The sequence below is a fragment of the Pantherophis guttatus genome, chromosome 13 (genome assembly GCF_059756535.1).
Source record: "Pantherophis guttatus breed Tessera chromosome 13, ASM5975653v1, whole genome shotgun sequence".
Taxonomy (NCBI): domain Eukaryota; kingdom Metazoa; phylum Chordata; class Lepidosauria; order Squamata; family Colubridae; genus Pantherophis; species Pantherophis guttatus.
Window position 1 is genome coordinate 10814242 of NC_142075.1, and position 19304 is coordinate 10833545.

The 19304-nt window shown below is 43.9% G+C and overlaps 1 protein-coding gene across 4 annotated transcripts in view; it reads right to left on the reverse strand.

Annotated features, from left to right (window-relative positions):
* Positions 1-444: 444 nt before the first annotated feature.
* Positions 445-19304, reverse strand: part of ADAMTS17 (ADAM metallopeptidase with thrombospondin type 1 motif 17) — a 165518-nt gene continuing 146658 nt past the window's right edge. For all 4 annotated transcript variants that reach the window (XM_060694810.2, XM_060694809.2, XM_087878323.1 and 1 more), the window contains 4 exons: positions 14025-14229; positions 10303-10455; positions 5771-5948; positions 445-3742 (listed from right to left, as the gene is read on the reverse strand). In XM_060694810.2, coding sequence (XP_060550793.2) covers positions 3591-3742; positions 5771-5948; positions 10303-10455; positions 14025-14229 — 688 coding nt within the window. In that variant the 3' untranslated portion in view covers positions 445-3590. The remainder of the gene's footprint in view (positions 3743-5770; positions 5949-10302; positions 10456-14024; positions 14230-19304) is intronic.

Below are 19304 nucleotides of genomic sequence, written 5' to 3' on the forward strand. Positions count from 1 at the left end.
CAATCAACCCATGGAACAGAAGTTGCCTTCGGAAGTTGTGGGAGCTTCATCACCAGAGACTTTCAAGAAGAGATTGGACTCCCATTTGTCAGAAATGGTGTAGGGTCTCCTGCTTGGACAGGGGGTTGGAATAGATGACCTCCAAGGTCCTTTCCAGCTCTAGATTGATTGATTGATTACAGTAAATTAATTTTGAAGATTGGTTTTTGGTCTGCTGGTGGTGTTTCTTCTCAACCTCTGTGAAAAAAATGCTTTAAGGACAATGAAAGATAAAATTGTGACTTCTTCCAGAGTATCAATAATTTACTTTGAATAAACTCCACATATTGCAAAGAAAGGCACGGCTTGTTGAAATTTTGGAAAAAATACATTTATTATTTAATTTTTAATATTAATATTTATTTTAAACACAATGAAGCTTCTTTCATTTCCATTTCATTACTCTTTTTTAAAAAAACAAAACTACAATTGGTTTTATTCAGCTTGACTGTATTTCTGTGACCAATTTTAACCAGCACCAGGAAAAAGAATTAGAAGTATTATCTTGACTATAGTTCATATCTAATCGTTTTTAATATATACATACATTTTTGCTCTGTACTGAACAACGTAACATTACATTATTGCCTTGTATTAGAATAAAATATCAATATTCAGCTGCAAACGAATTTTTTAAATTACAAAGGGAGAAAAAGTTAGCACCAAATGACAAATTGTGCAACTATAAATGTACAGTACTTCATGGAACAGTACATAGAATAAGGCTTTGTCACAGTGGAAATATGACAATGCAGGAGTGCTGAGCTGAAAATTAACAAATAAAAATATTGCTTTAAGTAGAATGAAAGGCACAAGTGTCTATGCCCTGCCCCCCAACTGTAGAACTATTTACCGTGTTTTTCAGAGTATAAGAAGCACCGGAGTTTAAGACACACCTTAGTTTTTGGGGAGGAAAATAAGAAAAAAGCTGATTGGGGGTGGATCGGCCTCCAGGAATACCCCCAATCAGCTGTTCCCAGAGGTGAATTTTAGCAACAGGTTTGTTGGTTGTGAGCTCTGTGCCTTTATTTATTTATTTATTTATTTATTTTTGCTTTTTTTCCCCTGACGTTTCAGAAAAAAAAATTTTTTTTCTGCCTTTGAAAGCCTCCAAAACAGAGCTTTTTTTCTGAAGCTCTGTTTGGAGGCTTTTTTTCTGAAGTTTCTTTCAGAGGCTTTTTTTCTGAAGCTCTGTTTCGGAAGCTTTTTTTCTGAAGGACTATCTGTACTCTGTTCAATCTCCTTTCTTTGGTATTGGTACATAGATTAACCTCTTCCGATCTGTTGGTTATTGTGTCATTCTCCAGATTTGTTAACATAGTTTGGTGAGAACTTTTACTGATTCTTTTTTTGTTGCTTGCCATATTATTTTAGATAAAAGCCTTTCAGAGGCTTTTTTTCCTGAAGCTTCTTTCAGAGGCTTCTTTCAGCCTCTGAAATCTCCGTTTGTGGGGCTCGGCGGGGCTACATTCAGAGTATAAGACGCACCCAGATTTTCACTCTCTTTTCACCCTCTCATTGGTATTATACTCCGAAAAATACGGTAGGTATTCCACCATGAAACTACAGGTAGTTCTAGACTTACAACCATTTCCTTAGTGACCATTCAAAGTTACAATGGCATTGAAAAAAGGGGCCCATGATCATTTTTCACACTTGCAACCGTTGCAGCATCCAGGTAATCAAAATTTGGATGCTTGGAAACTGACATGTACTTATGACGGTTGGAAGTATCCCAGGACCATGATATCACCTTTTGTGATAAGCCAAAGTTAATGGGAAAGCCGGTCCTTATTTTGAAGTTATGGGTGCTATCAAGCAAATGAAATTTTCTATGGTCAGTGCTGCAATCTTGTTGAAATGTTTCATGCCACACGTATAGGTGGTAGCCCTCGACATACAAGAGTTCGTTTCGTGACCAAAGTTACAACAGAACTGACCAAAAAAAGTGACTTATAACTGTTTTTCACATTTATGGCCATGGCAGCGGCCTCTCCCTGGTCATGGGATCAAAGTTGAGATGTTTGGCAACAGGCATGCATTTATGAGGGTTGCAGTGTCCCGGGATCATGTGATCACTTTTTGCGACCTTCTGACAAGCAAAATCTACGGGGAAGCCAGATTCTCCTAACAAACATGTATTCACTTAACAACAAGAACGGTCATAAAATGGGACAAAACTCCCTTAACAACTGTTCTCGCTTAGCAACAGAAATTTTGGGCTCCGCTGGGGTTGTAAGTCAAAGACTACCTGTATAAGTGATATATATAACTATATTGTTGCAAATGCACATATCGGATCAGATGCATTTTATCCACAATTTCTGAGTCTGGACTGACAGACAGCAAAACCTTTAAACATGGTCTGTTTTTAACTTATTGACTGTGTAATAAAATATTTCAAGATGGGCTTACAAAACGATTAATTCATCTTTTATTTATTATTGTTGTATCAAATATTTCAGATGCATTAGGCTACCACTTGTCAGAATTCCCATTTTAGCTGAGGCTGGAAACTGTGGTCTAAAATAATCTAAAATAGTCTAAAATATTAAATAGAACCCCAGCCCAGAGAAAAATTAATATAAATATATATATTTTAGGTAAGATGGCTATTAATTAGGGTTTTTTAAAAAAAAAAAAATCTCTGAAATTATACTTAGTGGAGGATTGAGGGGCTACAGTAGATTTCTTTCAGAAGCTTCAGAAGCCTTAAACCTGCTGCTTTCCGCTTTCTAGTAACATTATATAAGATTTCATTTCATTAATGGTTTTTCCCTTTCAACCATCCAGAGATGCAGACAGAGATATTATTCGCCTCAGGCTTATCTGCAGAGGTGCGTTACGTCTCCAGTCAATTTAATTGCTCTCCGAATCTTTTCCTTAAAAAATAAAAATTAGAAAACGGTGACAAGCCATCCAGTGGCTTGTGCAATAATCTATATATTAATGAAACCAAAAAATAAAATAAAAAAAAATGCAGCCATGTCAAAAGTATCATAACGTTGTACAGGATCGGTTTTTGAGATGAATTCTTTTTTTCCCCCCTTTTTTCTTTTCTTTTCTTTTTTTTTTGGTGGCGATCTTGCTTTCATTTCATCCAGTCTTCAAAACGGAGCATCAAGTCCTATTAGGTAAGCCCTGAAATTCATCGCTTGTGTGAGTAACTTGTGTTTGTAATGAAAAAGATATTTTGCATTTGCAATTTTCAGATGCGGTCGACCTTGCCGAATCAAATCAAGGTCCGTCTCTGTCAAGCTTCTTCTTTTCAATGTCCAGCCATGCGAAAGGTGATTATGGCCTTTCCAATGTGATATCATTCGCACTTGCATTTCAAAAGTAGATGACCTCTCTCCATAGAGGCTCTATATAGTTAGCTGTCATGGCTATTAGCCATCAATAGACCCCAATTCCCCTATAAATTTATCTAATCTAAGCTGAAATAGGCATCGCCACGTCTTGTGGCAACGAGTTCCATAAGTTAATGATATATCGTAGGAAGAAGTACAAATGAGCTATCAATTCCCCTTAAGGAGCCGTGGCAGATTTCATTAACTCTTCTGCTGCATCTTGCTTGCATAGAAGTCTCTGCAGGTTTGACAGCAGCGCTGGTACCATCTCATGTCCTGACAAAGGTTTTTCTCCCGGATCACTCGACAATAAACGGCCCACTGGTCTCCCGTACACTTGTACGTCAGGGCGGCTTTTAAGAAAAGGCAGAGAGAAGATTGGAACAAGAAATTAGGCCGTTGTTTTACTTTAGGTAAAGGTAAAGGTTCCCCTCGCACATATGTGCTAGTCGTTCCCGACTCTCGGGGGCGGTGCTCATCTCCGTTTCTAAGCCGAAGAGCCAGCACTGTCCGAAGACGTCTCCGTGGTCATGTGGCCGACATGACTCAACGCCAAAGGTGCACAGAACGCTGTTCCCTTCCCACCAAAAGTGGCCCCAGTTTTCTACTTGCATTTTTTACGTGCTTTCAAACTGCTAGGTTGGCAGATGCTGGGACAAGTAACGGGAGCTCACCCCGTTATGTGGTGCTAGGGATTTGAACCGCTGAACTGCCGACCTTTTGATCGACAAGCTCACCGTCTTAGCCAGTGAGCCACCGCATCCCATTGTTTTACTTTAGGAAGAGCATAATTCTAGAGAAACTGCATAGTGCTATCTATCTGTGTTCTGACCCAGCTCCCAAACACAACAAATCCTCTGTAGTTAAATCAATGATTCCTTTATTAGGAGCGCCAGCAGCCCCGGCAAAAAGTTTCTCTCTCAACATAGGCTAACAAGTATGTCCAGCAGGGAGATGGATAGATGTCTGCCATATCTCCGCCCCCTGCCTTTTATCCCCAGAGCTAGGGTGGGGCTTTGCCAGCAGCAGTGGCTCTTCCATTCCAAGGATCAGACCATAGATTTCCACTGCTCTCCTCTCCACTGCCTTCTGTGCATCCACACATCAGTCACCGGACCCAGCTGTTCCTCCTCTTCCTCATTAGTCACCTCCAGACCTGGGGACTGTTGACTCGCCATCTGAGGGCTGATGGATGGCCCAGGTCCCACCTCTGTCTCTATCTCTGACAGCTCAATACCCTCCTCCCCCTTGGAGCTCTCAGGTTGCCTTAATGCTGACCCTGACTCCCACACTACCTCATCAGATTCGGCTGCTGGAGGGTCACAACAATCTGTCTATCCTTCCTGCTATCATCTGCTCTCACCTGCCGGTCCTTCCTTCCTTCCTTCCTTCCTTCCTTCCTTCCTTCCTTCCTTCCTTCCTTCCTTCCTTCCTTCCTTCCTTCCTTCCTTCCTTCCTCTCTTTTTTATCTAACAGAATAACAGAATGATAGAATTGGAAGAGACCTTAGAGGTCTACTAGTCCAACCCCCTGCTCAGGTAGGAAGCCCTATACTATTTCAGACAAATGGTTGTCCAATCTCTTTTTAAAAATTTTCAGTGTTGGAGCATTCACAACTTCTGGAGGCAAGTTGTTCCACTGATTAATTGTTGTGTCAGGAATCTGTCTGTCCATCGATCCATCGATCCATCCATTTATTTTTTTAAAATTTGATTTATATGCCGCCCTTCTCCGGAGACTCAGGGCAGCTTACAGTGCGTTAAGCAATAGCTTCATACTTTTGTATATTAATACAAAGTCAGCTTATTGCCCCCACAAACTGGGTCCTCAATTTACCTACCTTCGAAAGGATGGAAGGCTGAGTCAACCTTGAGCCTGGTGAGAGTCGATCTTACTTTAATTGCAGACAGCTGGTGTTAAATTACAGTGCTCTGTCTGTTGAGCTATCCAGGCTCCTATTCATTGATCCATCCATCCATCCATCCATCCATCCATCCATCCATCCATCCATCCATCCATCCATCCATCCATCTCATTTCTATCTAGCCTGCAATGATCTTTTTCCTGATCTGGCCAATTCCAGTTGTCTTCTGAATCAGGATATGATTCTAGGAATTGGATTCTCAACAACTTCCAACTTCAAAAGTGTGCTGTGTATATTATTTTCAGTGCTTCCTTACGTTACATTTTTGGGTGGAAAACTTTCCTTGGCGAGAAAAGAAAGGAAAAGCTCATTGTGCCAAGTCATAACAAATGTGAGACTCAATGGAGGGACACTGCATTTTTTTTTTTTTAAACCCGGGCTTCTTAAGTTTGTTTTGAGAGAGGAAGATGACAATTAAAGAATTCAGAATTCAAAATCCAGGGGAAAGCATACTGACCGAGTCTTGGAGAGGTAATTGTGTTGACATTGATTTTCTCATTGCAGGCCTGTTGATAACACTGTCGGTAGGCTGCAAGTTTGGAGAAGGTGGGACACTCGTTGCCGTGGCGACCTGTGACTTTGTGCATGCACTGGACCACACGGGACTGAAGACCTTTGCCGCATGTTGAGGAACACTAGACAAGAGAGGAACCATCATGATTTATGTAATGCAGAGATATAACCGAGGCAGAGGCCCATTGGAAGAGGACATTCGATCAATTAGATTTATATCAGGGGTGAAATCCAGTAGGTTCTGTCAGGTTCTGGAGAACCGGTAGCGGAAATTTTGAGCAGTTTGGAGAACTGGCAAATACCACCTCTGGCTGGCCCCAGAGTGGGGAGGGAATGGGGATTTTGCAGTATCCTTCCCCTGGAGTGGGATGGGAATGGAGATTTTGCAGTATCCTTTCCCTGCCATGCCCACCAAGCCACCCACCAAGCCATGCCCACAGAACCGGTAGTAAAAAAATTGGGATTTCATCAGTGATTTATATAAATCGGGTGTGTCAAACTCAAGGTTCAAGGGCCGGATTCGGCCTACAGAGTGCTTAGATCTGGCGCGTGGGGCCACCCTGGAAACAGCAAAGGACCGACCCGCAGTGCCTCTGCCAATGAAAATGGAGCTCGGGAAAGCCGCGTGCAGCCCTCCCAAGCTCTGTTTTCACTGGCAGAGGATTGCAGGAGGCCGTCGCAGCCGAAAACGGAGCTCGGGAGCTCATTTTCGCTGCCAGAGTGTTCGGGCCACCACAGTCCCCCTCGACATATATGATGTTGAGCTGGCCACACCTACCCTGGCCACGCCCCCCCCAGCCCCCCCAAGGTCAGACACAAACCTGATGTGGCCCTCAATGAAATCGAGTTTGACACCCCTGATATAGATAGTCCTTGACTTACGACTGGTCACTTAGTGACTGAAATGACAACAGGCTAACAGGTAATCCTCGACTTACGACCACAACTGAGCCCAGTTGCTAAGTGAGATAGTTGTTAAGTGAGTTTTGCCCCATTTCACAACCTTTCTTGCCACGGTTGTTGAGTGAATCCCTGCGCTTGTTCCGTTAGTAACATGGTTGTTAAGGGAATCTGGCTTGTCGCAAAAGGTGGATTACATGACCCCGGGGACATCTGAATGTTGATCATGTGACCGTGGGGATGCGGCAACAGTTGTTAAGTGTGAAAAATGGCCATAAGTCACTTTTCTCAGTGCCTTTGCAACTTCGAACGGTCACTAAATGAACTGTTGTAAATTGAGGACTACCTGTACTTGCGGGAGGGGTACTTACGACCCAGATTCAAAGTTCTGATAGTCGCCCCCCCGGTCATGTGGATGCTCAGCAACCAGGCCACTTATCTGTCTGTTTGCAATGTCTTGACTCCATTGACAACTGTCTTGCTTAGCAACAGGTGTTTTGGGCTCAATTGTGGTCGTAAATCGAGGACTACCTGTATTTACCCATCCGGCGAGGTAGACAGGGGAAGCTGCAGAAGTAGCTTGGTTAACACTGTAAAGAATAGCAATAGCACTTAGACTTATATACCGCTTCACAGTGTTTTTACAGCCCTCTCTAAGCAGTTTACAGAGTCAGCCTCTTGCCCCCAACAATCTGGGTCCTCATTTTACCCCACTTCGGAAGGACGGAAGGCTGAGTCAACCTTGAACCCGGTGAGATTCGAACTGCCAAATTGCAGGCAGCCGGCAGTCGGCAGAAGTAGCCTGTAGTACTGCACTCTAACCACTGCGCCACCGTGGCTCAGAATCCATGGCTACTGAGTTAGCTTCTACCCTGCAAGGTTCTTCGGCCACGGCTGATAGTTCCCCTTGGATACAGAACCACCGAGCTGCAGCTTGCAAATCAGGAAGAAGGTGGCTTGGGATGCCTTCACCCCCCACTTCCCCTCCGAAGATTTAGCTTCCTCGCCTCCCCATTGCAGAGACCACTGGAAGCCCTTGCCAGACAGCTCAGCCACAATTAGGGGGGCATTCGTCACTCCCCAGCGGCGATGAATGACTGCTGATCCCTTCTCAAGGGAGAAGACAAAAGCGGGGTTATTCTAAAAGGAAATGAGAATTTCCCCGGGTTTCACAGGTCCTGCTGGGAGGAATCAGCGGCTTGCCAGGATTCTCAGAGGCGGAAGACAAGACTGCAACTGGCAGCTCCTCTCGTCAGGGGAGGGCAGGTGGCTGGAGGCAATTTTTCAAAGGCGCTTTATCACCAGTGACAGGGCTTGGCAGCCTCCCCGCATTCTGAAGATGTCCTCCCTTTCGCTTTGCTTTGCTTTTTTCTCAGCCAAGCCCTTGCTGATGCTTCTGAATGGCGTTCCGGTTGGAACAGGAGTGCTCCCAGAGCTGGGTGGAAAGACTCCGCCGTCAGGTGCACAACGTGGAAAGAAAGCAGGAGTCATTTCCCAGCTGGGAAGCCTGGAACCTTAGGCTGGCGGCCAGATTCCCAGGCCTGCCCACCACCCAGGATGGGCTGGGGGCTGCCCGGGGAAAGGGGGCTCCTTGCCTACACGGGCTATGCCTTTGAAATGCGCTTATTGAATCTCCTGATTCAAATCCACGGAGGCTATTCAAGTCAAAACGGGGTCTGCTCTCTCTCCCCTACCCCGAGTCTTCTAGAAAATAAAAAGTTTTGCGGGGTGACGAGGGACCCTATTAAGCTGACCCTTACGTCAGCTCGTAAGTCTCGGTTTCCGTCTTTCTTCCCACGAACTGGCTAAGCAAGCAGGGGTCTTTCAACATTAGCTGAAGTTGGAATGATAGGGAAGTGGTCACTGATAGTTTCCCAAAGGAGGCAGTGAATGTGAAATACTCCCTAAAGGACTGATAGCAGAATATAAATGCCACTTAGTATGAATGCTTGAGAGCACAATTATTTTGTTGTCCAATAATTTTGGTCCTCCCTCCCTCCCTCCTTTCCTTTCTTCTCTCTTCCTTTCCTTGTTTTTCTTCCTTCTTTCCTTTCCTTTCCTCTTTCCTTTCTTCCTTCCTCACGCTAATGCAGATATTTAATTTCCTTTCCTTTCCTTTCCTTTCCCCTTTCCTTTCTTCCTTCCTCACACTAATGCAGATATTTAATTTCCTTTCCTCCTTTCCTTTCCTTTCCTTTCCTTTCCTTTCCTTTCCCTTTTCCTTTCTTCCTTCCTCACACTAATGCAGATATTTAATTTCCCTTCCTTCTTTCCTTTCCTTTCCTTTCCTTTCCTTTCCTTTCCCCTTTCCTTTCTTCCTTCCTCACACTAATGCAGATATTTAATTTCCTTTCCTTCTTTCCTTTCCTTTCCTTTCCTTTCCTTTCCCCTTTCCTTTCTTCCTTCCTCACACTAATGCAGATATTTAATTTCCTTTCCTTCTTTCCTTTCCTTTCCTTTCCTTTCTTCTCTCTTCCTTTCCTTGTTTTTCTTCCTTTCCTTTCCTTTCCTTTCCTTTCCTTTCCTTTCCTTTCCCCTTTCCTTTCTTCCTTCCTCACACTAATGCAGATATTTAATTTCCTTTCCTTCTTTCCTTTCCTTTCTTCTCTCTTCCTTTCCTTGTTTTTCTTCCTTTCCTTTCCTTTCCCTTTTCCTTTCTTCCTTCCTCACACTAATGCAGATATTTAATTTCCCTTCCTTCTTTCCTTTCCTTTCCTTTCCTTTCCCCTTTCCTTTCTTCCTTCCTCACACTAATGCAGATATTTAATTTCCTGTCCTTCTTTCCTTTCCTTTCCTTTCCTTTCCTTTCTTCTCTCTTCCTTTCCTTGTTTTTCTTCCTTTCCTTTCCTTTCCTTTCCCCTTTCCTTTCTTCCTTCCTCACACTAATGCAGATATTTAATTTCCTTTCCTTCTTTCCTTTCCTTTCCTTTCCTTTCCTTTCCTTTCCTTTCTTCTCTCTTCCTTTCCTTGTTTTTCTTCCTTTCCTTTCCTTTCCTTTCCTTTCCTTTCCTTTCCTTTCCTTTCCTTTCCCCTTTCCTTCCTTCCTCACACTAATGCAGATATTTCCTTTCCTTTCCTTTCCCCTTTCCTTCCTTCCTTCCTCACACTAATGCAGATATTTCCTTTCCTTTCCTTTCCCCTTTCCTTCCTTCCTTCCTCACACTAATGCAGATATTTCCTTTCCTTTCCTTTCCTTTCCTTTCCTTTCCTTTCCTTTCCTTTCCTTTCCTTTCCTTTCCTTTCCTTTCCTTTCCTTTCCTTTCCTTTCTCCTTTCCTTTCCTTTCCTTTCCTTTCCTTTCCTTTCCTCGATGATCAATTCTAATTCTTAGTGGGTTAAATAAAACTATTGTGGCTTTTATTCTATTTGGTTTGTATGTGCAAATATGTATTTTGTTATTGGTCTTTATTCTTATGCAAAACAAGTTGTAAATGAACAAATGTATTTCCATCCCTCACACTAATCCAGAAATTACAGACTAGAATTAGAATGAAATCATATTCAAAAGACATACTGATTGATATTACCCGCTTCAAATTATGTTTTGTTTTGTTTTTTAAATAGCAGGCTGCCTGACCTTGGACCATTCTCCGGTTTTCCATTCATAGCATCCCGTATGATCTTCGCACTCTTCTTCGTCCCTCGGCCTCGTTGCTGCATCACACTTTCCTTGTGGGTTGGTACACATGACTTTTCTCTTCTGTTTTCCCCTTCCACAATCAGAGGAACACTGCAAAAGAGAGCGTTGAAATTTGTTGAATTGGACTTGAAATATTTAGAAGCAGTTTCACATTCTTTCAAATGTCTCTTAAAATACCATTATCTTCATGGGTTTTTCACAGGAAAAAATATAGGTAAAGGTTCCCCTCACACATATGTGCTAGTCGTTCCTGACTCTAGGGGGCGATGCTCAACTCCGTTTCAAAGCCAAAGAGCCAGCGCTGTCCGAAGACGTCTCCGTGGTCATGTGGCCGGCATGACTCAACGCCAAAGGCACATGGAACACTGTTACCTTCCCACCAAAGGAGGTCCCTATTTTTTCTACTTGCATTTTTTACGTGCTTTCAAACTGCTAGGTTGGCAGAAGCTGGGACAAGGAACGGGAGCTCACCCCATTACGCGGCACTAGAGATTCGAACCGCTGAACTGTCGACCTTTCGATCGACAAGCTCAGCGTCTTAGCCACTGAGCCACACCAATGTTAATGTCAGATTGTACTATATTTAAATTAGATAAGCATAAAAAGATTACTGCCAATGCATTGTGTTTGGAGAGAGGTGAGAGTTCCCCAGTACCATTGTAGCAGTTATCTACTTAACACATCAGGACTGACCTTAAATCTGTCGCACACATATGTGTTCTTTGGAAGAAGAACTGAGATTATATATTTTATCTGATTAAGCAGAACTTTACGTTATTAATTTCAGTTCGGTCATAATTGATTATAAACTAAATTCTTTCAAACTTGGCGTGTTGCATAAACCAGACTGGATGTAAACAAATAGGGATCTGTGGCCATCAGGAATGTACTTTATTTAGCCTGTTCTGCATGATGGAAACATCCTTTTTTTTTTTTTTAGTAATAATTTCACTAAACAGGATATAAAATACAAAAGAAATGAAAGTAGTGGGAAAAAAGGGGAAGAAAATGGGAGAGAAAAAAACGTTAACGTGAGAAAAGCAAAGCATTGATTTTCAATTCTTTTTAGCACAATAGAATAAGATAGTAACATTAGAGCCTCAACTTTTTTTTTTACTTTTACACACGACTGTAATACGTACTAGCCATTTCTTTAACAACAAAACTTATTAAAACAAAACCCCAAATCAACGTTTCCATTTCCCCCCCATCTCAAGCACAACATCCAGCAGCAATTTCCAAGCAGAAACAAAGCTGGATGTGTTCTTTTCTTTGATTAAAGCAGTTAATTTAGCCATCTCTGCTAATTCCATCACATTTTCCGGCCATTCATCCATTGCAGGAATTAAAAGTACCCGTATTTTTCAGAGTATAAAATGCTCCAAAGTATAAGACGCACCTTAGTTTTGGGGGAGGAAAATAAGAAAAAAAAAATTCTGTCTCTGTCTACCAGCATCCATCGGTATTCATCTGGCTAGTGTGTGAGAGAGTCGAGGGCTGTTTGGAAACTGAAACAGTATTTGCTGTGTGAGCAACAAGCAAGGAGTCTGGGCGTGACTTAGGTCAACTGTTCTAAAGCTGCATGCTGTGCTGATCTCTGAAACTGAAACTCCTCTCCTCTGCTTGTGTTTTGCTTGTATTTACTACCATTTTGAAAACCTGCTTTTGGTATTGTATATTTACTTCATGTGTTAAGTAAAGGTAAAGTTTCCCTCACACATATGTGCTAGTCATTCCCAACTCTAGGGGTTGGTGCTCATCTCCGTTTCAAAGCCGAAGAGCCAGCGCTGTCCGAAGATGTCTCCGTGGTCATGTGGCTGGCATGACTAAATGCCAAAGGTGCACGGAACGCTATTACCTTCCCACCAAAGGTGGCGCCTATTTTTCTACTTGCATTTTTTGCCTGCTTTCGAACAGCTACGTTGGCAGAAACTGGGACAAGTAACGGGAGCTCACCCCGTTACGCGGCACTAGGGATTTGAACCGCTGAACTGCCGACCTTTTGATTGACAAGCTTAGCCACTGAGCCACCGCGTCCCTATACTTCATGTGTTATATTATATATAAAGAGAAGTTATTGAATCCTGCTGGATCAGTTACTTGTTTGTGCTTTCTGGATGCGATTGCTGCTGCAAACTCTGACAGTCCTTGCAGCAAATAGCAAACAGCTAACACCCCCTCCCCTTCTATGGGTCACCGATGAGCAGCCTGGATCCAGCACTGAATAAATAGATGGAGATAGGGAGATCTCTGTGAGCATTTTCTGGACATGCTCCAAATAAAGCATCTCCATTTAGAGGGGTCCAGGTTAAAAGCAGGCCCCAGCATGAGGCTCATCGCAGCGAAGGGCAGATCTCAACATGCGTATCTCACCATCTTTCTTAGAAAAGAAAATGTTTTTTTTTTTTTAAAAAAAAAGCCATAATCCAGGCAGACGTGACTGCCGACCCTGCGGATCAGGACATGAATGACAAGTGTTTTATGAGCCAGCTAGCAAGAAAACATGCTCTGGAACACTACCGAGCAACTGGAAAATGGCTTTAACATTCTCTCCCCTCTCTTATCCCTCCCTCCCTCCATCCATGGGAAGCCTGGTATCTAATTTCATGACCTCCTGGTGAAAATTAATATATCTTTGTGTAGTGCAAAAGCATAAATGTAAATTTTGGCTGGAAGGCTTCTTTAAGTTATTTGTTTTTAATTAGTGTCCTCCTCTCGAATTCCACAACCGCCCCCAGTGGGAAACCCCGGCATTTTAATGGACATATTCAACTTTTAAGTTGTATTTGTTCCAAAGGTTTTTTTTTTTTTTCCAAAAAGCAACTGGAGTTTCTTGGGGTGTTTTTTTTTTCTTCTTTGAAAACGTTGCGCTTCTCATCCAAGAAGCTTCTTCCGTTCTTAAAAGTTTTGGAACCCTTTAAAAGTTTTTAGAACTGAAGACGCTTCTTGGATGAGAAGCAAAATATTTCCCAAGAAAAATCCAAGAAACCAGTGGTGAAATCTGAACTGGTTTGCTATCGGTTCACTGGCTGTGCATGCACGCTGCACGCCAAGCACATGCTGTCTGCATGCATGCGCAATACACACCAAGAGGAGGCTTGGGAAGGTAAGTAGAACAGTGGGGAGGGGAATCAGCTGTGGAGTGCAATCATTGGAACAATTTTTTTTACTTTTTTAAAGCATTCTTTTACTACCTATTCGCCTGAACCGGTAGTAAAAAAATGCTTTAAAAAAGTAAAAAAAAAAAAAAAAGGTTCTGACAATTAGCTGAGCTGAGCGACGCACGATCAATCATCGGAACTTTTTTTAAAAAAAACTTTTTAAAGCATTTTTTTAAAAAAATGCTTAAAAAGTGAAAATAATCGTTCCGATGATTGCACGTCCCTCATCTGATCGTTGGAACTTCTTTTTACATTTCTTTTACTACCGGTTCGGCGAACCAGCAGCATTTTTCACTACCAGTTCGGGTGAACCGGCCCGAACCGGTAGTATTTCACCCCTGCAAGAAACCCCAAATGCTTTTTGGAAAAAGCACCATATTATTGTTGTTGTTGTTGTGATCCTGCCCTTTGTGTAATCTCAACACATTAACTTTAGCAAATATTTAGCTACATACATATCCCAATGATCTGCCCTTCCTTCTACCAGACTGGAAATACCTTAGACCATTCTGAAGCTTCCCAAATAGAAAGACAGTCTCGGCCTTCGCAGCTCTGTATCGTTGCTGGCTTGGGACCAAGGCAGTAGAGATCTCTCGTGTTGACATAGCTCCCGTTCTGCAGTTGATAGACACATGTCACTCCCCGATGCTGCAGACCTTTGGCACAACTCGAAGAGCAAGGACTCCACTGTCCCGTAACCCACCTGTTTGAACAATCAAGACAAGGACACCAGGACAGTCAGAATCCTTGTAAGGAAGAGATGCTAGATAACTCATGACCCATTGGGCCATTGTTTCAGAGCTATTTCCTTATCTGTTTCCTCAACATCTTCAACAACGGCAGAGCTCCTAATGTATTGGAAAAGTTCTTAATAATTAGATTAGATTAACAGAGTTGGAAGGGACCTTGTAAGTCATCTAGTCCAGCCTCCCGCCCAAGCAGGTGACGCTACACCAGGGATGGCTAACTTTTTTGCCGCCACGTGCCAAAAGCGGGGGGGGGGAGTGAGGGAGGGTCACGCACATGTGTGCCCACACCATAATTCAATGCACCCCGCCCCCCATGCATACGCACATGACCCCCCCTGCTCTTCCCCTGCTTTTGGCACGCGATGGCCCGGTAGGCCCATTTTTCGCCCTTCCCAGGCTCCCCAGGCTTTCTAGAAACCTGGGGAGGGCGAAAACAGCCTTCTCCTTATTTATTTATTTATTTATTTTGTCGCATTTCTATGCCACTCAACTCCCAAGGGACTCTCCTCCCCCCTCCCCCCAGAGACCGGAAATGGCCCGTTTCCCGACTTCCAGTGGGACCGGAAGGACCGTTCCTTTCTAGGAACCTGGGGAGGGTGAAAACGGCCTTCCCCATCCCCCCAGAGGCCCTCCAGAGGCCGGAAACAGCCCATTTCCTGACTTCCGGTGGGCCCAGAAGGCCCGAAAATCAGCTGGCCGGCATGTACATGGGTGCTGGAGCTGAGCTAAGGCTCACATGCCCACAGATATGGCTCTGTGTGCTACCTGGTGGCACTCGTGCCATAGGTTCACCATCACGACCCTACACCATTTCTGACACATGGCAGTCCAATCTCTTCTTGAAAGCCTCCAGTGATGAAGTTCCCACAACTTTTGAAGGCAACTTCTGTTCCATGGGTTGATTGTTCTCACTGTCAGAAAATTTCTCCTTATTTCCAGGTTGAATCTCTCCTTGGTCAGTTTCCATCCATTATTCCTTGTCTGGCCTTCAGGTGCTTTGGAGAATAGCTTGATCCTCTCCTCAAATATTGGAAGACTGCTACTGTCATGTCTCCCCTGGTCCTTCTCTTCACTAGACTAGCCATGCCCAGTTCCTGCAACCCTTCATCATATGTTTTAGCCTCCAGTCGCTTAATCATCTTGGTTGCCGTTCTCTGCACACTTTCTAGAATCACAACATCTTTTTTATAGTGTGTGGTGATTCAAGCTGTCCTGAACCAATAAATATCAGGACTTGACCATCGGAAACATTTTGTGACACGTTGGATGACGGAAAAAACGTTTGATTAAATATGCCAGATTCCATGGGAGTCGTGGGTTCAGGATTTTGGATACAATTTAGCCTACGTGAAGCACCTTGGTTCAAAAATGACGAACCCTTTCCAAATGAAGTTTACAGACAAAGAAACATGAGAGCTTCAGCAGCATTCACTTTGTGCTTTATCGCAGGGCAGATGTGATGCTCGGTCTTACTCAACTCTGTGCAATTAGACTATCTCAAAATCTGCCCGTATCCAATTTTGGAGGCTCGGTGTTTGAAAGCAGAATTAGGCCCCATCAGTTGGGAACCTGCAGGGCTTGGGGGACATGTCTCGATCTCATGTTGCATCCGTTGACAACTCCTGAAACCAAGCACATCTTTTCCCAGGGCTGTGTGGCAGCTGCGAAGGGCAGCTGTGTGATCCTGGGAACAAAATACAGCTGGGTGAACACATTATTGACTGGTGCTACCTGAGCGTCTCCCACCCCAGGTGCCTTTTGACTCTGAAGTACTGCACAGCTCTATTATATACAAATATAAGCAAATTTAATTCTAAAATTTCCAAATTTAATCCTCGTGTGACATTCTCAGATGTCCCTGAAAACATCTGGTTGCTCCTCGGATGATTTAAATGGGATCTATGCAGTAGTGAAATCCAATATTTTTTTTACTACCGGTTCTGTAGGCGTGGCTTGGTGGGTGTTGCTTGGTGGTGAGCGTAGCAGGGGAAGGATACTGCAAAATCCCCATTCCCTCCCCACTCCTGGGGGAAGGATATTGCAAAATCTCCATTCCCACCATTCCTGGGGGAAGGATATTGCAAAATCCCCATTCCCTCCCCACTCTGGGGCCAGCCAGAGGTGGTATTTGCCGGTTCTCTGAACTACTCAAAATTTCTGCTGCCGGTTCTCCAAACTGCTCAAAATTTCCATTACCGGTTCTCCAGAACCTGTCAGAACCTGCTGGATTTCACCCCTGGATCTATGGTTCTAGACTAGGGTTCCCCAGAGTAGACCAAGTCAACCCCCAAAGATTTATAGGAGTCTCCAAGGGGACAGTAAATGTCCAGGGGTCAAGATGTGGCCAATAAATGATAAAAAGTTGATTGGGATAATTTTGGGGATCTTTGTAGAGCTCCATAGTTTGAGGAGCTAACAGTGAGACTCTTACCCAGGGTCTGATGTCAGCCATCAGTGAGAGTGCCTTGAATTATCTATTATTACTGTTATTGTTCGTAGTACTATTAGTTAGAATAGTGTTTACGAAATCATTTTTATACAATACTGTATGTACAATACTGTACATACAATACAATACCTGGGGGATGATTAATAATCTGAAACTTTATTAAGGGATCAATGAGTTGAACAGGGACAATCCCTGTTCTTGACTATGTTTAGAGTCTAGAACAAGGACCAATAAGCTTTGGTGGCGCAGTGGTTAGAATGCAGTACTGCAGGCTACTTCTGCTGACTGCCGGCTGCCAGCAGTTCAGCTGTGAAGTTTCCGAAAGATGCCCTAATTAATTCATGAGCCATTAGCCGAACTTCAAAAGAAATACAGTCATTTATTAGGAGCACCATTTCGGCAATATTCGGATGCAGTTAGAACTAATCCCACGTAGATTTACGTTCCTCTATGACCCCGTCTCTCCCCTCCTCTCTGGCCATGTCATAAATCACATTCTCCAATTAACCACTTTGGCTGGCTGTGAAATCCAACACCCTCCTTCTGATTGCGGTCAGGAAGAATGTATGGAATGCACTTCAGTTAGGGAAATCAATCAGCTCTATCAGTTCTCCCTCCCTCCTGCTCATGGCAACTTGAAAGCTTTGCAAATTGACATCAGCAGTTCGATCCTGACCGGCTCAAGGTTGACTCAGCCTTCCATCCTTCCGGTAAAATGAGGACTCAGATTGTTGGGGGCAAGATGCTGACTCTGTAAACCACTTAGAGGGGGCTATAAGGTACTGTGAAGCGGTACATAAATCTAAGTGCTATTGCTGTTGCAATTCACGGGTAGGATTCAGCCGGTTTGGACCAGTTTGGGAGAACCAGATATTAATTTTAATCTGGTTCGCCAAACTGGTTGTTCCAAGGACTGGCTGACCCTGCCCACCGTGCTACCCCCCCCTCAGGAGTATTCACATGGCCTGTTTTAGATGCCAGGTAAGCGCAGGGCGTGCACAGAGGCTCTTGGAGGGCAAAAAATGGGCCTACCGGAAGTACTGTAAGTCCAGAAATAGGCCCATTTCCGGCATCCAGAGGGCCGTTGTAGGCCATTTCTGCCCCCCTGGAGGCTTGAGGAAAGCCTCTGGAGCCTGGGGAGGGCGAAAATGCCCCCTGCCATGGTGCTGAGTAGGCCACGCCCCCGTGACCACACCCACCCAGCAACCGGGCAGCGAACCGGTTGCTGAATTTTTTTCAATCCCACCCCTGTTGCTATTGCTCTCCAACTTTTCATCGAACTGCTCTTCCAGGTTTCCCAGACACTATTCACTACTCTCTTAGTAAATCTAAGCTGTAAAGCTGGAGCATCTCAAAGCAAGCCTTAACTGAAGGTTATGATGAAAAGGAATGCATCTGATAAATGCGGTTATGGCATCCATTAAGCACTTAGGGCAATCTGTTCTGAAGGCAGCTTTCCCCTCTAATTTGAAAAACTCCCATGTCAAAAGAAAGCAGTTAAGAGCCCTAGATGTGCGGGAGCATGAAATAAAGCATGAAAAAAAAAAAAAACCATCCCCTTTTCGGGAAGTTAAAATTCTAGTCTGGCTTCTTTTGAGCCTGTCAACTTGATTAGCAATCTCACCGCCACCTCCATCGCAAAGCAAACTCATCTTTGTCTTTGGCCTGCTTCTAAAACACCCAGCAGGCACAGGAATTAAGATACAAGGAACGGTATGAATGGTCAAAGACCACAGCGAGCCAGCCATCTTAATTAAAAGAAAATTAAACCCAGGAGCAAAAATTAGGGCTTTGGTTAACTATTATTGGCTGAAAACTCAAATCTGATGGGTGGCGGTGTAGCACGATGGGTGGGATAGGGGGGAGAAAACGGCCCTGCTAATTTATTGTCACGCCTCAAGAACAAGAAGGTTGCTATGCAGACTTGGCCCGGCTGTGGGATTGTAGCTGAATGTGATCTATAGCTGCGCAGAGAGAGAGAGAGAGAGAGGGAAAAAAAATAGTTTGTGACTTTGATGGAAGGGAAAAGAAAGGCAGCAGATAAAAAAAAAAAAGGCAGGCTCCCACAGTTGTTGTTGTTGTTTTTTTCCAGTTCAGTGGTGTGTAAGAAAAGACGGGAAAATGGGCTCAAGAAGGGCCAGGAATTCTGAAGACGGGTGTGGGGGAAATGCAGGGTTTGGGATCTGCTCCTTTCTTGAAACTCAGAATTATAGAATAACAGAGTTGGAAGGCACCTTTCAGATCTAGTCCCGTGATGCGTGCCACAGGTGGCATGTGGAGCCATATCTATGGGCATAGAAACGTTGTCCTAGCTCAGCTCCAGCACGCATGTGCGCGCAGGCAAGCTCATTTTTGGGCATGCAATGGCAAAAAGGTTAGCCATCACTGTTCTAGTCCAACCCCTTGCTCAAACAGAAGACCCTATAACAGAGTTCCACAACCTTTCCGGGTTGGTGGCCGAGAGCGGAGGGAGAGGAAGAGGGGGTAAACAGGGGACAGTTTTGTGGGAGGGTCCTGGTTGCAGATAGGCCTAGTTGTGAATAGGCCGTGGACAAGTAGTGGGCTGTGGCCCACTGTTGT